Genomic DNA, 19,744 nt, shown 5'->3' with positions numbered 1-19,744 from the left:
AAAGAGCCTCATAAACCCCTCATCTGGATATCTTCAAATGGGTTCCACATCTAGCTATGCAGCAGAACCCAGTTTTGAAAACCTTATTTCCTCCCTTGCTCCCCTCCTGCCATGCCCCGCCCTAAATTAACCTAGTCCCAACCTGTATGTTTTATATTTTATTTTATTTGTTTTTATTTTTCTAACCTGGATTTGAACTTCATTTAGTGCTATTAAACTTTGGAACAAAGGGGAAGCTTCCCTAAGGAACTGAAGACCTTTTGGCTAAGATCAAGTGTAGTATCTGTTCTTATTAGTTAATATCTGATACATCTTCTATCTGAGGATAACATACTAAGTGGATTTTTGGAGCAGGGAGTTGGAATAGGAGCTTGCTCTGTCCACTCCAAAAAAAAAAAGTTATTCTAATTAAAAATAAAAAAACAGTGACGCAGTTGACTTCTCGGAGGGAAGGCACGAAGAACTGACCTCTAAAGAAGGAACCCCGGTGCAGCTTTGCTGTGAGACGCTAGGGAGCCACAGCAGCCAAAGGTGTCAGCATGGGCAGCAGTGACGCCCACCCGCCACCGCCGCGGAGGAAGCAGGGTCCCGCCCCCGCCCAACGTCGGCGGGGTTTCTCAGCGCTCACGGGCAGTTAGTTGCCTCCGCGACGGTCGGTCTAATGCGGCCAGCGGAAGGCCACGTATCGTGTGCCCGAGTTTTATTCGAGGAGGCGGCGGTTGGACTCGCAGGCCGACTAGCCGGATGTAAGTGCACCTGGGCCGCCCCCAGCCCGCGGCGGGTGGAAAGCCGACCCCCTCCCGCCCGCGGCGCCCGACGGCGGCTCGGTGGCGGTGCAGCGACGCCCTCCATTCCCTCGGCCAAGGCCCTGCTCTCCGCCCTCCCCAGGCAGGGGCGCCGCCTTAGCCTGGGGCGAACCTCACTCGAGGAGACTTGGGCTTAGTTGTCTACAAAAACCAGACGATGGAGGTGCGTTCGGCAAACGGTCAGAATTGAATTCCGGCTCCCCCCACAGATATCTAGGTATAGGAAAGTTCCACCGCACCAACTCTAATTGGTTGGCTGGAAAATAAATAGCCGGCCTGCGGAGGAAGGGGTCCTGCCCTGGGTGGGATCCCCAGAGGAGAGGCTGGAGGCTGGTAGCTACCATGGCTTGGAAAGGATAACCTGGTACTTCGCCCACTTCCTCCGAAGGGTGGGGTCAGGATTAGAGTTGCTGTCTAACTCCTCTGAAAGATTGGGGCTGCCTTGGGCACCAGTTTATTGTGGTCTGAGTCCCAGTTAATCAGTAAATTACTATGATGAGATGACACAGCCTCCTAGCCTTCCTCTCTTCTTTCCCTTCCTTCCTTTCTCCCCTACTTTCCTCCCTTCCTTCCTTTCTAGTGAAACTACACCCAAAAACAATCAAAAAAGATAAAATCCTGGCTTCAAGTTAAAAAAAAAAAGTTTAAGACTCTACACCTTTATTGAATAGAGTTAAATAGCAACTAGTGAGAATTATTGTTAAAAGTTCATTGTGACATGTGGATTGTAAATTGAACCTTTATCTTTGCTGCAATCATTTCATTTTACAGCAGTTGGGATTACGATTAGGGATGTGGTACTGGAAAGATGAAACCAGAACTCTTGAATTCAGAAGGTAAATTTTAACAAAACTTTATTATAGCTTTTATGAAAATTACGTGTGTTTGGGATAAAAAAATTCAAGCAGCACAGAAGAGTATAAAGAATAAAATAAATATCTGCTGCAATCGCAGCATCTAGAGATAACCATTTTGGCAGCCTTCCTGATATCCCCTTCTTATGACATTTATCAGCTGCTCCTCTGTATCAGACACCATGCTAATCAGTTTACCAACCCTTTGAAACAGCTGCGTGTTGATCCACTTTTACAGATGAAGAAACTGATGTCAAAGGGTTAAGAAATTTGAAGGAAACTAAGTGACTTGGCCAAATCACACAGCTCAGAGGTGATTAAGATGTTTTAAATCTAGGTCTACTTGGTTAACAGTCCATATTCTTAACTACTTTATAAAATGGCCTTTCTGAGTTATAGAAATAGAGTTTTACATTAATGGGACCATATATTATACCTGCTGCAGTAGACCGTAAATTTTACAAGGTAAAATTATTAGGTTAGAAAAACTAATTTTAGTTCTCCATTGAGAAAATACTGACTCTATTAAAAGTGTATCACTAAACTAACAAAACTAGCCACTATCTGCTGTGCACCTGTTATATCGCAGACATTTGCTTATTTTTCTGAGTCTTAAAACAGCCATGGAAAGTGAGCACTAATATCTCCATTTCATAGATGAAGAAACAAGGCTCAGTGAGATTAAGCCACTGAACCAAAGTCATCCAGCCAGTAAGTAGCAGAACTGACATTTTGAACCAAGATTTATCCAAGTCCTTTCCACTTTATACACTGTCTCCCTCTGATAGACCGCAAGACCTCAATGGCCGGAACTGTTTCAGTCATCTTCATGTCCCTGGAGCCATCTGCAGAACTTCACAGAGTAGGCACTCACCAAATGTTTATTGAACAAGTACAATCAACCAAACAGATTCAAGCAGAGGAAGACTAGAGGCACAGGGCCAATTAGAAGGCTAATTGTAGGAGGCTTATAAATAGTTATCCAGGTAAGAAACAGAGTCAGAGAGAAAAGGGTGCAGGACTAAGAAATATGCAAGAGATGAAATTGGCAGGATGTTTGGATAGAATTGATTGATACCATATAGTGCCTGAAAGTGAAGGGAGAGGAAGAAGTAGGTGCTTAGGTTGGCTCCCAGGTGTCTGGCTTGGGTGATTTGTTGGCTGGGATTGCCCTTCCCCCATATACAGAATAAAAGAGGCAAAACTGGTGATGTGTTTGAGGTTGCTATGACGTGGACACATCTCTTAGGCTGTTGGTCAAATGGGGCTGAAGGTCAGAAAAGGAGTTGGCTGTGCAGATGTAATTTATAGTTACATTATAAATATAATTAAATATTTAATAGCACTTAAACATGAATAATTTAAAGGCTAACCATTATATTAAAGTCAAAATCAAAAGTTTACATTTCATGGAATATTTATTTCAGTGTTTGAGTAATCTGTCATTTCCACAGCAGTGAGTTCAATTTTTCTTCTCAGATATGTCACAGAAGATTCAGTCGAGTAACTCCTGAAACATCATACTTAGTGAATGTGAGATAGTGACAAAGACAGCAAGATAGCTCTGAGATTAGACAGACAGGATAATCACAGGAGTCAAAATATACACGGTAAAGCACAAGAAAATGTGGGTGCAAATTTTCAGTGCCAATATTTTCTTTTCTCAGTCTTCATATATATATAAAGGCCATCTCAATCCTCTCTTCTTATGATAAAAATTGCACCATACTTTTTACCTACTGATCTTTATAAATGAAGTTATTTTGTAGTATTTTTCAAACTAATTTTTCAGTGCTAATCTAATAATAACCCACCCCAAGTGGCACTTTTTCCTGTATGATCCTACTAACGAATTTACAGATGTCAGTTTCACACTGACTTTATTATTCATAAAACATTCCTATTCATAAACTAAAGTTTCTTTTGGTTCGTTACCAAATTATTCTTTAAAATGGCTTGATTGATTTCCCATGTATATTCCCCACTTGATTTTGGAGAATATACATGGGATGGTATGATTTAAAAGGTAGATTGTGTGACATAATGTTGAATGAAAAAGGCCAGACACAAAAATGTAAATATTGTATGATTTTATTTATATAAAAGTTTACAGTAACAGACAAAAGAAAAGGACTGTATTGATAGAGGTCAGAATAGTGGTTACTTTTTGCGGGTTATCAACTGGCAGGGGAAAGTACAAGAGAACCTTCTGAGGTGCTGGAAATGGACTATATATTGATTTGCGTGGTGGTTACATGGGTATATACATAGTAGAAAATTCATCAAGGGGAGGGGGACGGGTAAGCTGTGACAAAGTGAGAGAGTGGCATGGACATACACACTACCAAACGTAAAATAGAGAGCTAGTGGGAAGCAGCCGCATAGCACAGGGAGATCAGCTAGGTGGTTTGTGACCACCTAGAGGGGTGGGGTAGGGAGGGTGGGAGGGAGGGAGATGCAAGAGGGAAGAGATATGGGAACATGTATATGTATAACTGATTCACTTTGTTATAAAGCAGAAACTAACACACCATTGTAAAGCAATTATACTCCAATAAAGATGTTAAAAAAAAAATTCATCAGGCTGTCCACGTAAGATTTACGTGCTTTACTGCATAGATGGAAGCTATACCTCAATTTAAACAGTGTAAAAATAAAACCCCCCAAACACCAGACTGTATCAAGTACACAAATTGGGTGTAGTTAAAGATGGGGAGAGGACTACCATGAAGAATAGATGGGGGCAACCTTTTCATAGTGGAGCTGCTTTGTGTTTAAGCAACTGTGTGGCAAACCCGAGTATTAGGATTACCTTGGGAGTCCAGCTGCTAGGGGTGATGCTAAGGAAAAGGAAAGCAGACTTTTGTATGTTTTAGGCCAAAGTTAATGTTTGGCTTTGTTGGAAATGTAGATACTGATTCCCTTTTAAAGTCTAAGCATGTCCCATCACACATTAAAATGTAGATCTGAAGTCAGAGAGGACTCATGAGCTGGAACATGCCCTTTTTTTTCAGAGACAATGCTGCAGACACTATGTCACCCCAATTCGTGGTGATGAGACAGGGCTGAGGCAGAGAAGGTGGAGAGGAGACAGTGGTAAGAATGGAAGCTGCAGAGGCAGAGGCTTGTTCAGTCACTGTTCTCACACCAGTTCTGTTTGGTGTCACTCCACAAACCTTTATGAGCATGTGTCATGGGATTGCATCTGTGCTCTAGAAAGCCCTCTCCCATAGTAACGTGGAGGGGCAAGATTAGAACTCGGGAGACAAGACAATTATGCATTAGTCTAAGGGGGAGACGGAGACTTGCAGGAGAACAGAGTCAAAGAGTCATGCTAGAGGCAACTCAGATAAATCCAGCCTTGTGTGCAGGGGGAAGTAGCTGGTAAGATTGGCTGTGAGACAAAGGGAGGAAGGAGGCAAGAACGTCTGGGTCACTGAGTGGGTGACAGCATTGTCTATTGAGACAAGGAAGGTGGCAGATCTGGTATGTTTATGGAGGGTGAAAGGTAACAAGGTTACTTTTTCAGTGTGCAGAATTTGAGATATAGTCGGCCCTTGGTATCTGCAGGGGATTGGTTCTAAGACACCCCCGCCCCCTGCGGGTCCCAAAATGTGCAGATGCTCAAGTCCCTTATATAAAATGACATAGTACAGTCGGCCCTCTGTATCTGCGCGTTCCACAGGCTGACTGGACCTGCCTGTGAGATGTCCAGGTCAAGAATTCAGTAAGCAGAGGTTTGGTTTTCCTGAGAGGGACCGGTGCAGAATTACAGTGGAAAGTGAACTGACTGAGGCCAGAAGCCTAGGAAATACCTACTTCTAAAAATTATGAAATAAGTTTTAAAATATCATATTATTTTTAAAAACCAGAAAATACCATTAAGCAAAAACAACCAAAAGAACTTTACAATCCCACATAAAGAGTATGACTGTTAACATGGTAACAGTTATTGTATAGCTTTCCAAATCTTCTTTTATGTATGTATACACACACATACATTTTTAACTTACTCTCCATTTCCGTATCTTTTTTCCTCATTACAAAGTTGCACATACTTGTTGAAAAACAAGTATATAAATGTACAAAGTAGAAAGTGGGGAGTTCTGCCACAGTTCTGCCCCCAAAGACCACCGGTGCACCAGTGTTAAGGCTTACCACCTTATTTTTATTTTTTTGTGTTCAACATACTGATTATATTTATTTTACATTCTGTGACTGATAATTCCAGTACCTGAAATCATTGTATGTCTGACTTTGTTGCCAACTTTTTTTCTCTTATAGTGTTATTTTAAAAATTTTAACTAAATATAAATATTTAAAACTTTTTATATTGGAAGATTTCAAACATAAACAGAAGTAGGGAGAATGGGATAATGAACCCTCACATACCCATAGCATAGCATCAACAGTCACCAAATTAAGGTCAACTTTGTATCATCTATACCCTCATCTTCTCCACCCCTTGATTATTTTGAAGTAAATTCCAGATATCATATCATTTCATCTATAAGTATTTCAGTACATATCTCAAAAAAAATAGGCACTCTATTAAAAAATATAACTAAATTACTATTTACTAGCCTAAAAATACAAAAGGTAATTTCTTAACATTGTCACATATGCAGTTTGTATCCAGATGTCTCCTATTGTCTAATATTTTAAAAGTTTGTTCCAGTCAGGATTCACACAATTTCCATACATTACAGTTGGTTTGATATGTCTCTTAATCGGTGTGCATGTCTTAAGGTTTTGAAAGGTGTCTTCACGTGGCCCTCAGAAATAGCAGACAGGCAAAGAAAGAGGAGCTAACTGAAGAGAAAGCATGATTAGAAGGGTCAGGAGGAAAGCCCTGAGACACACAAAGGCCTTCAAAGGCAAAATAAGAAAGGGAATTTGAGTGGGGTGTGGTCAGCAATGTCAGATGCTAAAGAGAGCTCAGGATGGGGCAAAAAGAAGCCTTTGGATTTAGGGGTCGCTGGGGATTTAGGTGAGAAGCCATTTCAGGAAGGCAGTGGAGCAGAAATCAGATTACAGTAGCTAGAGGAGAAGAATCCGAGATAAAGAGTCTCTATTTTTGCTAGTTTCTCATCAGTAAGTTTACCAGTGAAAAAGGAAAGCGACAGCAGCCTTTAGGGGATCCAGTACTAGGGAAGGGACTTTTGTTGCTTTTGTTATAAAGGTAGGAAAATTTTGAGTTTGTTTGGGTAGAAAGAAGAGATGGAAGAGAAGAGAAGGAAAGTGGGAATGGGATCAAGAGCGCAGATTAGCTTGGAAAAGGTAGAAGCAGAGTTTCCGCTGAGTATGGTGGGAAGGAAGTAATAGAGACAGGAAAGCTTGGGAATTTGAAGGTGCAGGAAGATATATCTATGCCGCTCTCCTTACTGAAAGTAAACCAGACCCTCCCAGGCTACTACTGGGAGGAGAATCTTCTGGTAGCAGTGCTACCGACCCTGACTCATTCCCCCGAGATTGCTGCTCCCTTTCCAGCTCCCTCCTCAGTAACTGCCACCACTGCCACACTGGGCTGGGCCGGGGCTCCGGAAACGTGCATTCACCCAAATGCCCTGACCCAGTACCTAAATGGGGGCATTTCCTGAAGCCTGTGGACAGGAGAGACAGGGAGGGCTTCCCGGGGGAGGCGCTGTCTAAGACCTGAGGAGGAGAAGGTGTTGGCAAGGCAAAGGGAGCTCTGGTTGTGGAGTAGGCGAGTGCGTTCTAGGCAGAAGGAACAGCACGTGCAGAGCCCCAGACACATTTGGGACTGCAAGTGGTCAGTACGCTGGGTGTAGAGCTCCAGGCGAGTGTTAAGAGAGGAAGTAGAAGTTTTAAACCAGGGCAAGATCGTGAAAGGTCTTACAGACCATGCTGACGAATTTAAACTTTATTCAGAGGCTACGTGGGGTCGGGGGTGGGGGGGGATTGAAAGGTTTTAAATGGGGAAGTAATGGGCCAACCAACAAGGCATGCTTCTCTCTGACACAGTGTCTGTAGTCCTAGCCATTCATGTTGCAAGTGCCCCCTACTCCCAGCTGGGAGAGAACCAGCCGCCTGTCTGAGTGTTTGCCAAGGTCGTGGACTCCCCTGAGGACATACAGCCAAGGAAACTACACCTCCAGAAACCTCGAACTTCTCTTGTTTTTCAACACAGCCTAACCAAAGACTCTAGTAACCACTGAAGAGCTCTAACTGGTGTGGAAGCCAGGAGTGGTCCAGCCCTCCGCATTTTAGTGATGGGTTCTAGGAGAAAATATGACTACTTTTTCTCATTTATTTCAGGGCAAAGGGAAATGATGTGACTGTGCTGTGATATTAGGAAATCACATCAACACAGTGTGGTCTGTGATTCTAAATGTGTTGCCAGATTGAGAGGGAGGCTACGGAGACCGGAAGGAGGTACAGATCTAGGTCAGACTGTGGTTTGGCAGCCAATCAGAGGTGCAGTTCAAAGGACAATTTTTAATTATTACTAGTGATGCTTCTTAGTGATTCCAAATGCACTGTGAGCATAGGCTGCTTTTAGAGCTATGGCAGGACACTCACAAAGAGACATCCATCTCACCATCTGATCCGGAGAATGACTTCAGTCAAGTGAAAAGCCACTCAGGCAAGTGTGGGAAGACGTGTCCAGAGGTCAGAGAATAAGGACTAGAGGTTTCGCAGTAAATGCCAGACTACTGCCTAAGAGCAGGCACTACCTGCCACAAGTTTCAAATACTGAGACATGGTCAGCCTCTCTGAGCCTTAGTTCTCCATCAGTAAAATGATAGCCATGTACCAGATGATCTTTTAGATGTCTTCTAACCCCCAAATTCTATGATCTTATGATTTTATAATTCTAAGTTCATTTGACTTAGTTCATAGACCTGATCCAAATGTATCCTTTCCTTACCTTAAGGCTCTCTTGTCTCAAATCAACTCAGGCAAACTAACTAATAGGGTAAAAAATGTTGAATTATAGGGATGGGACTGAGGCAAGGTTAGGGGGGAAGCAATTTCATTTGACACTAACTGAAATTGGGTGTTTCTATCTATATTCTCTCATCTTCTAGAGAAGAGAAACCCTGGGAAGGGCTGGTGACCTGAGTTTTCTTTAGCCTGTTAGGAAAGTTAAGAGCCAATGGCTTGTAAGTGGCCAGAATGTTGTGACGGTCCAAGAGAAAACTGAAAACAACTTTGTGTTCTTGTTTAGGGTGGTTCTATTAATGCCACACATTAGATATCCAGCAAGTAGAATGGACTTCAAAGAGCTCTTAGAAAATGTCTGAATGTTTGGGGGAATTGAGGATTTTGTTAAAGGCTATCTAAATGGCCTGTCAATAGAATGTATCAACAATGTACTGTTTCTTCCTCTATACCTCTATCAACTTTTTTTTTAGGAACGCAGATAATAAATCAATACATTCTTGTCATTAAAATAACCTGAAATAATACAGAAGTATACAGCTGTGGAAGATAGCTCTCTTCATCACTACGCCTCCTCTCTGCCCCATCTATCTTTGGAGGTACCCACCATCACCATTTGGTATCCTTTCATTTCTTTTTTCCTGCCACCTCCTCAGTATTTCAGCACACCTTCCCTCTAAATACCCAATCCTTGGAGACCAGTGATAAGAAGAGGACAAGAAAGAATGAAAAGTTTAGAAATTTCTACATCCACTAACCAACTTGGTGCCAGTGGTCTGAAAAGAAAGAAAAATACAAAAAATCATTCCCTTGAGGTGATACCGTGTACATGCTTTTAGATTCTAACCTAGTCTACAACCTGAATATTGCCAGGATGTTGGCAAAAACTCCTGGAAGAAGAAAGTACCAAACTGGTTAACTTTATCATTCCCATGGGAGGTATTTCTCTAAAATGATGACTTTGTGGGTAACCAATCCCAGAAAAATTTTAAAGGAAGTTGTTTCAAAACTGTTGTGTTGACAAAGAGATGATAAAGAGTATATATGCATGATTAGGGAATGACTAAAATCTGGGGAAAAGTGCGTCTACTTACTATATCTATGCTTAAACTTGACAGAGAGACATGTAACTGTGGGCAGAGATTAAGCTTCTGGGTGGTGTTATCAACATGGCATTGTTTCAGGCAGAAAAATAAACGTCATAATCCACAATGGTCACCAAACCAATGTATTTGGTAGACACCACAGTTCTAGAAAATGAACTCTCTATGAGGCAGGAACCACATCCTGCTAGTCTTCAAAACGCTTTTCTCTGTTTTCCTATTAAGCATTTGCTGATAATCCTGAGAGTCTGTGCATTGACTGTAATCAGACACCACTTATTTTCAATGTTATAGCAATGCCTGACACAGAGTATGGCCTCAGTACACATTTATTTGTTGCTTAATTGTGGTCCATTGTTAGTTAGGCCCATTACTGCTTGGTAATTCTTGTACAAAAACTATAGAGTCAAAGCAACCCTGAATTAAGTAAAGGGTCCTGAAACCTTCTTCGAGATCCTCAAGCTTCTAGAAGAGTCCACAGCAGTGATAACGAGGTGGCTGCTCGGGGGGCAGGACTGCCTGGCGGGTGCACACATGGCTCTGTGGCTAGAGAACCTGTGCCCGGTCCTGGCTTCGGCACTTGTTAAGTGATCTTGGTCCAGTTACTTAATATCTTTCTAAGGTTCAATCTTTCTCATGTGTAAAAATTGTAATAATAGTAACATTTTCCTAATAGAGTTGCTGTGAAGATTGAATGAGGTCATGCTTAGAAGCACATAACAAGTACTCAGTAAATCAAAAAATCCTTCCAAACTGATCACGAGCTTTCTGTTTCTTCTGAAGTTACTGCAGCATTTTCAGATGGAAGTGTTTTGTGTATGGTGGTATTCAGGGGGCTAGTGATACGTCAAGGCTGAATATAAAGTCTGATCTTTTCGTCTTTTTCTAGATGATTGTACCACATGTAAATAAATGAATTAAGTACAGCTGTGCCTCAGATTCTCTCCAGGACACTCACAATTATGTGCTGGTCCTCAGGTTCCATGAGCTATGGTCATGCTCTGATTAGTTTCCCCCGGGAAAAGGTTAAGTTCCTAATTTTCTCATTTCTATTACAGTTTTACACCTGCAGTAGAACTCAGAGAAAGAGGAAAGAAAGGCAAAGCAGTTCACTTTGCTGAAATTGATGGTCCAGCTTCAGACAGGTAGCTTAACTTAGCACCATGGCAGTGTTGCTGATAGCACCTCTCAGCAGAATGGCTTAAGCCTCTGCAGACTCTAAGAAAATATCATTCCCGTCATCCTAGGTTGAAATGCAAATAGCCATCAAGGAAGGAACATGCAGTATTTCACAGTTACGGTGGGAGTTACAATCATCCCAATGATGTATCCCTGTGATAATTCGGCTATTAGCAAATTTTCAGCTTCTTTAAAAAAAAATCTGAAAATGATAGCTATGCCAAAAATAGATGATTTAAATGATCTATTTTGGATCAAATTGGTATTTACCTTTTATGTAAGGCAGTGTGCATTCCTCCTACCCTTAGCATAGTAAATATAATGTTTAATAAAATGTATTCCAAAATGATCCTACATTAAATGAAACCCACACATGACACTCAGTGTCTCCTTACTTTATAGTAAACACCCCATGTGCCTCAGGGTAGATAAAATACAACTAAAACCTTTCAAAGCACTACTATAGACTGTTATATCCCCAAAACAGGTTGACAGATAAAAGGTTTGCTTTAAGAGATGACAAGTCACCCAAAGGCTTAGAGAAACGAAGTCAGCAGGGCAATGTTACACTCCTCGATGCTAAATGTGAGTAACTGCTTCATCATCCTTACATGTATTACCTGGTGTCAACCTCTAAGGCAGCTCTTTGTCCCTCTTTCAATTATCCATCTTCTCTCCTTTCAGATGTTGCTTTGCTTTTGCTACAAGATACTGAGATGCAGCATATCTGTTCTTTTACAACATTTCTGAGGTAGGTAATGCTTGTGAGACATTTTAGATCTTTTATCCTTTATTTTGAAATCATCCCATCTGATAAGGGATGACAAATCTGATCTTTGGAGAAAGGGCTGGCTCTATGCAAGCCATTCTCTCAGGATTCAGTTTCCAAGACTGAGACCAAAGAGAGGAAGCCAGAAGTTACAGGAGCCCCCAATAAAGTCCAGGGCAAGGAGTATGGTGAGCACGTCGTCAGAGTCCCATTGAGACTGCGCTACATATGTGTTGGTTCAAGGGTATACTCATTTACTGAAGATCAGTTTTCTCCACTAGTTAGGTTTGGCAGCCCCAACAAGTACTAGGTGTGTGACTCTGGGTGAGCTTTGGGATCTTCCCGAGCCTCAGTTTCCTTGGATACAAAATTGGAAGTAATGGTGTCTCCACGTGGCTGTACGTGGAAGGTGCTTCTCCTGGCAGCTGCACTTGTAAGTGCTCAGTGAGAGTTGGGTATCCTATGCTGTGGGCAGCGCCCACAGACTCCCTCAGCATTCAGTAAAGGCCGCATCTGGCAAACACCTGAGATTCTCTGCCTGAAGCTTTATTCTATGGCAGGAGCACACTCAGCCTGCAGCAGGGCTACAGGACAAGCTTGGGGCACTAGGAAGTCAGTGCCAGAGAAGCAGCCTCCAATCAGTGATATGCTGGAGGGAGAGTTGGTAGATAAATATCCCAGCTTCCATCTGTCAGGATAACTCTAAGTTTTCTACGCTGTCTCCTAGAGTCCCTCATGGTACTGAACTACATTGGTCCACGGTGATAACGAACTTGTTAACACCCCCTTTCCATCTCACCTCCCCACTCCCCTACTGATGTTTCTTGTGATCACTTCCTAATAAACTACTTACTCGCAAATCTGTCTCATGGTGTGTTTCTGGGAGAACCCAACCTAGGACAGGTAGTTATCAATACTGTGAAAAAAAAGTCTGCAATGCTCATCTTCATCCTGCTCTCAAGGTATGGTTAAGGAATGCATGCCAGAGTAAGAATTTCCGTTTGGGGTTAGAAAGGAAGCAGCAAAAATCTTGTAAGAATATTTAGAAAGAAAACAAAGCCTTCTAGTTTTAAAACAAATGAGATAGGATTGTAAATTGATGCAGTCTTTTTGGAGAGCAAAACTTATGAAACTTTAATGTGCAGATATTCTATGTCCTAGCAATTTCACTTCTAGGAAGTTACTCAGAGATGTGGCTATAAGAATAATTACTGCAGCAATGTCTATAATATTTTTTAAAAACCCAAATATCCATCAGTAGAGGATTAGTTAAATAAATTATGAGCTATAGCATACTTTATCCACCTGTTTAAAAAAGTGAGGAAAATCTATACATGGTATCATGGAAAGAGGTCCATGTTACACAGGTAAGTGACAGAAGCAAGTTGCAAAGACTTGTATATACCGCATTATCCCATTTGTTACCAAAAAAAAAAAAGTAAGGCATATATTCATGCATATGTACGTGTGCTGGTGGGGGAGGACCTTATATGTGATTGCCTATGCTCTAGAAGGTTTAGGACGGATTCATGCCAAACTCTTAACAGTGGCTACCACTAAGGAGTAGGATAGTGACAAAGGAGTGAGGGGAGAGTCTTTTTACTTGTTACATTTGTGTACTTTTTTTTTTTTTTTTTTGCGGTACGTGGGCCTCTCACTGTTGTGGCCTCTCCTGTTGAGGAGCACAGGCTCTGGACGCGCAGGCTCAGCGGCCATGGCTCACGGGCTCAGCCGCTCCGCGGCATGTGGGATCTTCCCGGACCGGGGCACGAACCCGTGTCCCTTGCATCGGCAGGCGGACTCTCAACCACTGTGCCACCAGGAAAGCCCACATTTGTGTACATTTTTTAAACAACAACAAAAAATTACCTGTATTATAAAAACACTTTAAAAATGAAAACTAATTGGTAAGCAAAACTATAATTCAGTTGTGACCTCTCAAAAAATTTTGTTTATGAAAATCAGGTTTCTTATATCTTCAACAGTTATAGTAGATAGAATTTTAAATGGTAAATTAGTTGTGTGATGGGTATGGTAACATGTGTTTCTACTTATTCTTGTGTGCCCATATATTTTTTTATGACAAGCTTTATGTTTGAAATATGTTTTCATTATTTTCTTTTAATCTCCCCATAGGAATAAGAATCTTGACGATTTCCTCATGGCATTGTTGTACTATTTATATTATTACTTGGAAAAAATCTCACAGGAAAAGAAACCCAAAAGCTGTGTGGTGTAAGTAGAATTTTGTAGTGTACTTTATTTTTATTGATTGATTTATTTATTTTTGGCCACGCCACGCAGCTTCCGGGATGTTAGTTCCCCGACCTGGGATCGAACCCGGAGCCCTGGCAGTGAAAACACCGAGTCCTAACCACTGGACTGCCAGGGAATTCCCTGTAGTGCACTTTAAAGCTTTATCACTGCCAGTATTAAAACTAACTTTTGTCTAGGGTAAAGAGATGATGGAAATTTAAAAATCTTGGAGTATGCTAAAACATTTTACAGGGAGGGGTTCACCAGTTCTAAGGCTCACTGAATAATTCAGATGGGTATTCTGTTAACTAAATATTGCAAATAATATAGACCAGCACTGCCCAATAGAGGAGTATGCCCAATATGTGAGAGCCATATATGTAATTTAAACTTTTCTGATGCCATATTTTTAAAATGTAAAGATACATGTGAAATTAATTTTAACAAGATATCTTATTTAACCCAATGACTCAAAAATATTATCATTGCAACCTGTAGTCAATACTAGGAAGTTATTGATGAAATACTTTACATTTTTGTAGTAAGTGTTTGAAATGGTGTCTATTTTACAAATACAATATACCTCAATTTAGACTAGCCACAGTCAGTGCTCAGTAGCTACATGTGGCTCACAGCTACCATATTGGACAGTGCAGATAGAGATATTGTTTCTGTGTTTGTCTTGCTTACAAAGTTCTTGCTAAAGGCTTTGTAAGCATCTAATGAAAAAAACTAAGAATTTAAAAAATTAACAGATATGACCAAAATGATATTACATATCATAGAAGAAAACGACTTCTTAGGCTACATGTGAAGAATTTAATCACTTTAGGTGGAGGTGGCTCGGAGCTATACAGGGCAAGAATCTGGGAACTCAGAGTCCTGAGCAGAACAATGCCTCTCAGGCTTGGTGACCTTTGCAAGCCATGGAACTTTCCCAGTGCCCAGGCTGCCCTCCCCAGTATATGTGGAACCGACCCAGTGATTTTGCTGTTAGGAATGCTGGATAGAGTCATCAATTTGTTGTTGTAGAATGTTTTCAAAATGCAAAATCCTTGCATATAAACAAGCAGTTTGAAAAATTTTGTGGATAGATAAATGTCTTGGGATAGCAGTTTTGTAAAGAACCAAATAAATAATTCAAACACTACTACTACAGTAAAGCCATTATAATATGCAACATCTAGCAGAGCAGCCAGAGAACATGAAGTGTTTCTGTGGTAGCAAGCAAATGGGCTCAAGCCAGCTGTGGGCTCAGAAGGTTTGAGGAGTCTTAACTATTTCCAAAGAAGAAATTTATTAGATTTTGATAGCATATTAGCTTATATTTTGTATGTTTTTTTCTAATTCTGTGGATTGTTGCTAATCAAGCAGAGACGTTGGGGGGGCGGGATGAATTGGGAGATTGGGATTGACATACATACACTCTTGATACTATGTATAAAATAGATAACTAATGAGAACCTACTGTATAGCTCAGGGAACTCTACTCAGTGTCCTGTGGTGACATAAATGGGAAGGAAATCCAAAAAAGAGGGGATATGAGTATATGTATAGCTGATTCACTTTGCTGAACAGTAGAAACTAACACAATATTGTAAGGCAACTATACTCCAATAAAAATTTTTTAAAAAAGCAAAGACATTGTTTAATTTCTTAATTTATAGAAATAGATAACAGAAGAAAGGTTTCTTAGTTATTTTAAAAATATACTAAAGGGCTTCCCTGGTGGCACAGTGGTTAAGAATCCGCCTGCCAATGCAGGGGACACGAGTTTGAGCCCTGGTCTGGGAAGATCCCACACGCTGCGGGGCAGCTAAGCCCGCGTGCCACAACTACTGAAGCCCACGCACCTAGAGCCCATGCTCCGCAACAAAAGAAGCCACCACAATGAGAAGCCTGTGCACCACAACGAAGAGTAGCCCCTGCTCGCCACAACTAGAGAAAGCCCGCACACAGCAATGAAGACACAATGCAGCCATAAATAAATTTTAAAAATTATTAAAAAATAATAAAATAAAATATACTAAAAATTATTAGAACCCAGTGATATATGGTAGACTTTCATGGAAGGAATCAGTTACAGAATGACAAAGAAAAATCCAAGCCTTAAAATTAATGGTTCTGTTGTGTGATTCTAAAAAAAGCATAACAACTTTTCATTTTCAAGCTTCCAGTAGTCAGTTGGTTTATTTATTATAATAGAAACAAATATAAATTACATTGAGATATCTGGATATAAATAACTTTAAGAAAAAAATTAATTTCCGTCAAAATAGTGAGCTATAACATAGGGATAATAGTAGCATTCACATTACAGTTATTGTCCAGATTAGATGAGTTAATGCATATTATCTTAGCCTAGTGGTTGGCCCTTGGAAGGAAAGCCTATAACCTGTGAGAGGAGAGCAGGAAGAGTTACAGAAGGATATTAAAGATACACTTTGATGGTCTTAGATGACTAAATGCCCTAATTCCAGAAGAAAAAACCTTATCCCCATTTAACGGATGATGAAACTAAGGCTCAGAGAGGTTAAATGGCTGTTGTACATGCCAAGTTAGTGATGGAGCTGAGGCTAGAATCCAGGTCTCTAACTCCAAAGTCTCTGCCTAAACCACTGTGTGGTGTCCCCACATCCCTTACCAATGAACTCGGCTCTCTGTCCCTGAGTTTATCCATTTGTAATTAGGACTTACAGCTTCTGAACAAAGGTACAATTATGTATGCAGTTTTAAACATCATAAGTATTTTCAAGTTATTACAATCGTTGTAATCATAATTTTTAATGGTGGCATAACTTTCCATCAAGCTACTGTATGTTAATAACTTATTGACCTACCTATTAAGAAGCAATGTAGTATAGTGGTTAAGGGTACAGACTTTGGTGCCTGGCTTCAATCCCACGGGGGGACTCATATGTTAGGTTAATGTCAAATCCTTAAATAGTACTTGGCTCTATTACTACAGCCTGTATTACTACTCCTATTATCCCTCTATTTTATATATTTTGGGAGTCTCCAGTTTTTCTGATAGTCAAATAGATAAATAATAATGGCATTGAATATCTTCATGCTTTAGATTTCTCCCCTAACTTTGGATGATCTTCTACAAAGAATAAATTTCCAGGAGAGATTATTGGATCAAAGTTTATGACCAATTGTATGGCACTTGAAATTATTACTAAAAATTTTTCCAAAGGGTTATACCTGGGTTTATTTTTTATTTATTTATTTATTTTTTCTTCTTTGCGGTACGCGGGCCTCTCACTGTTGTGGCCTCTCCCGTTGCGGAGCACAGGCTCCGGACGCGCAGGCTCAGCGGCCATGGCTCACGGGCCCAACCGCTCCGCGGCATGTGGGATCCTCCCGGACCGGGGCACGAACCCGTGTCCCCTGCATTGGCAGGCGGACTCTCAACCACTGCGCCACCAGGGAAGACCCCTGTGTTTATTTTAAATGCCAGGCTCTACCCAGACCTACTGAACCAAAATCTGGAAGAGGGGTTGCCCTTGGGAATTTGCACTTTTAGCAAATACCCCAGGCAATTCTTACATATATTAAAACTTGAGAACCATTGGCGGAAACGTTTCAAAGCATTTCTTCGTTGTTGTTTGGTTTGCTTTGTTTTCAACAGCAGAAGAAGAGATTAACTATAGGCAGGTCTGGCAAAGCAGGGGTGAGGATGAGGGAAGGCAACAGGGAGGCAGGCACAGTGATGGTCACCGGGGTGCTCGTGGGTGTGTGTGTTGGGTTTATATGATATTTGGGCATTTAAAGTTGGAACCCACCTTATCTATTCCAGAAACTCATTTTATTCCAATTACTCACAGGCCTTCTCACCACAGTGATAATGTTTTGTGCTTTGAAACATCCGTATTATCCTTAAACCCACCACCTTTCCCCACAGCTTATCCTCATGCAGTCAGTCTAGTGGTTAACATCAGAAGGGGCAGGTTGTCTTTCTTGTTTAGAGTGCATTTCGATTGGCTTTTATCTATCTGAAAATAAAAAGGCAGGGACAAAGTTAGTGACACTTCATTTTTCAATAGCAATCATTGGAATGTATTGTCGGCAATGTTTCCTACTGTACTGTACAGCAAAAATGTCTAAAATTAGGCTTCAGACATGCTGTAACCTAAAAACACGTTGCCTTTTAGAAAGTACATTTGCAATTCAATTGGAACTGGGGCTGTGTTTTCACAGGGAAGCAAGGTGATTGTAATTGATGCCAGAGTTCCCAGAGTGGTATTCCACAGATGCCTCCTTAGCAAACACAGAACTGAGGGTGGACAAACATCGAGTAGTTCAAACATGGAGCCCCCGAACTTAGTAATAACATCAGAAACCCAGGGGAAGCTAAGGTGGGAAAGAGTCTCCATGGCTGTTCTAGCAAAACAGCAGGAAAATTGGCTGCTAACTGCCACAGAAACTAGTATAGGGAATTTGTTAGTTGAGCTGTTCTATATAAATTAGGACTTCCTGTGTATAAAATTGAGGATACATATACAATTTATAAAGAATCTATTAAAAAAGTGAATATTCAGCATAAACTTGAGATGCTGATTACAATGATAAATATCAAAGGGCTTTGAGGAACTTTCTCTGCCACAGCTCAAATAAAATAAATGAAATGATAAGTGAGGTGTGTTGACTCAGGTTTCTTTCAAAATAGTTTATACTTCTGACTTTTTACTAATTAATATAGACATTTGCCAACATTAATACAGATTATTGTTTTTCTTTTCAGGGGCCTTGTAGAGAAAAAAGAGATGGAATTGATTATCAGTAAGTTAGAAGCAGCACAGAAATACTTGGCACAGAAGTACTGTGTCCTCGTCCTGGGCTTGGGAATGCCTGATAAGCATCACATGTGCTGCGGAAAGTAAGTCCCCACTTAGGATTTTGTTAGATCTTCACTTGTGTGTAGATCCACATCCTTACAACCCTCAGCTTTGACTTTTGGTGCCCCTGAGAAAGGTTCCTTTTTTGTTGTACAGAATCACTGGCCTCAGCTGAGACTCTGTCCCAAACACATGTGACATCTTGTTTGAGAGAGCCAAATGAGTATAAGAAGAATCCCAGAATCTTGGCTGATATATTTTTTTCTTTTTTCAAATTAAAGTTGATTTACAATATCGTGTTAGTTTCAGGTGTGGCAGATGTTTTAACAACCTTCTACTATTTGGGTATAAATTTCTCTCAGGTTATATCAGTTCAATGAAATCTTGCTTTCTGCCAGGAAGGCTTCTTGCTGTCCGACAAGGGCCACTTGGCTGCCTTGGGCAGGAGGCCGAGTGATGGGCCAGTGTTGAAGCGGGTATTGGGTGTGTCCCCTCCCCTTCTGCTGCTTGTTTTGCAGCAACAGTTGTGGGTATAAGTGCGTAAGGTGGGAGTTGTAAGATGACCCTGTTTGTGGGAAGGCAATTTTTACCTTAGGATAACAGTTCATACACCACTGTAATTAAAATTTTAAAGTATCTTATCACAGGAAAGTTCGGGGTCACAGGAGAGAAAACTCCAATCCTTAACCCAAAATCTCCTTCTCTTAAGTAGTAGTTTCACAACAGGCTCAAGATCCATGCCATGGTCATCGCCAGACCTTTTACATTTTTTAAAAACTTTATTGGAAAAGAACCCAATACATGATTTCTCTCTCTCCACATTCCCCCACATTTTCAAAATACAAATATTTGTATTGTACATACTTTTCTGTGTTCCACATTTTTTCTGTGTACCTTCTTCTATTATTCTGCTTACATAATCTCACCTACCACTTTGAATAACAACTGTAGTCATTCTGTTGTATAATATACCAGTTTGCTTAACCATTCCTCTTGTGTACATCTGTGTGGTTTCAGTTTTTCTGCTTTC

The 19,744-nt window shown here is 40.8% G+C and overlaps 1 protein-coding gene across 1 annotated transcript in view; it reads left to right on the top strand.

The window, feature by feature from the left end:
* Positions 1-539: 539 nt before the first annotated feature.
* PPP1R36 (protein phosphatase 1 regulatory subunit 36) overlaps positions 540-19,744 on the top strand; it is a gene marked incomplete at both ends in the record, with an annotated part of 31,240 nt that continues 12,035 nt past the window's right edge. Inside the window, 9 exon segments of the mRNA XM_082849810.1 lie at positions 540-590; positions 672-737; positions 741-746; positions 1,578-1,642; positions 10,728-10,814; positions 11,336-11,433; positions 11,533-11,599; positions 13,754-13,852; positions 18,621-18,755. Of these exon segments, the coding sequence (XP_082705936.1) occupies positions 540-590; positions 672-737; positions 741-746; positions 1,578-1,642; positions 10,728-10,814; positions 11,336-11,433; positions 11,533-11,599; positions 13,754-13,852; positions 18,621-18,755 (674 nt within the window).

This window comes from Leucopleurus acutus, assembly GCF_964270905.1.
Source record: "Leucopleurus acutus genome assembly, chromosome: 1".
Lineage (NCBI taxonomy): Eukaryota > Metazoa > Chordata > Mammalia > Artiodactyla > Delphinidae > Leucopleurus > Leucopleurus acutus.
The sequence above is the reverse complement of the archived record's forward strand: the minus strand, read 5'-3'. Positions and strand labels throughout refer to the sequence as shown.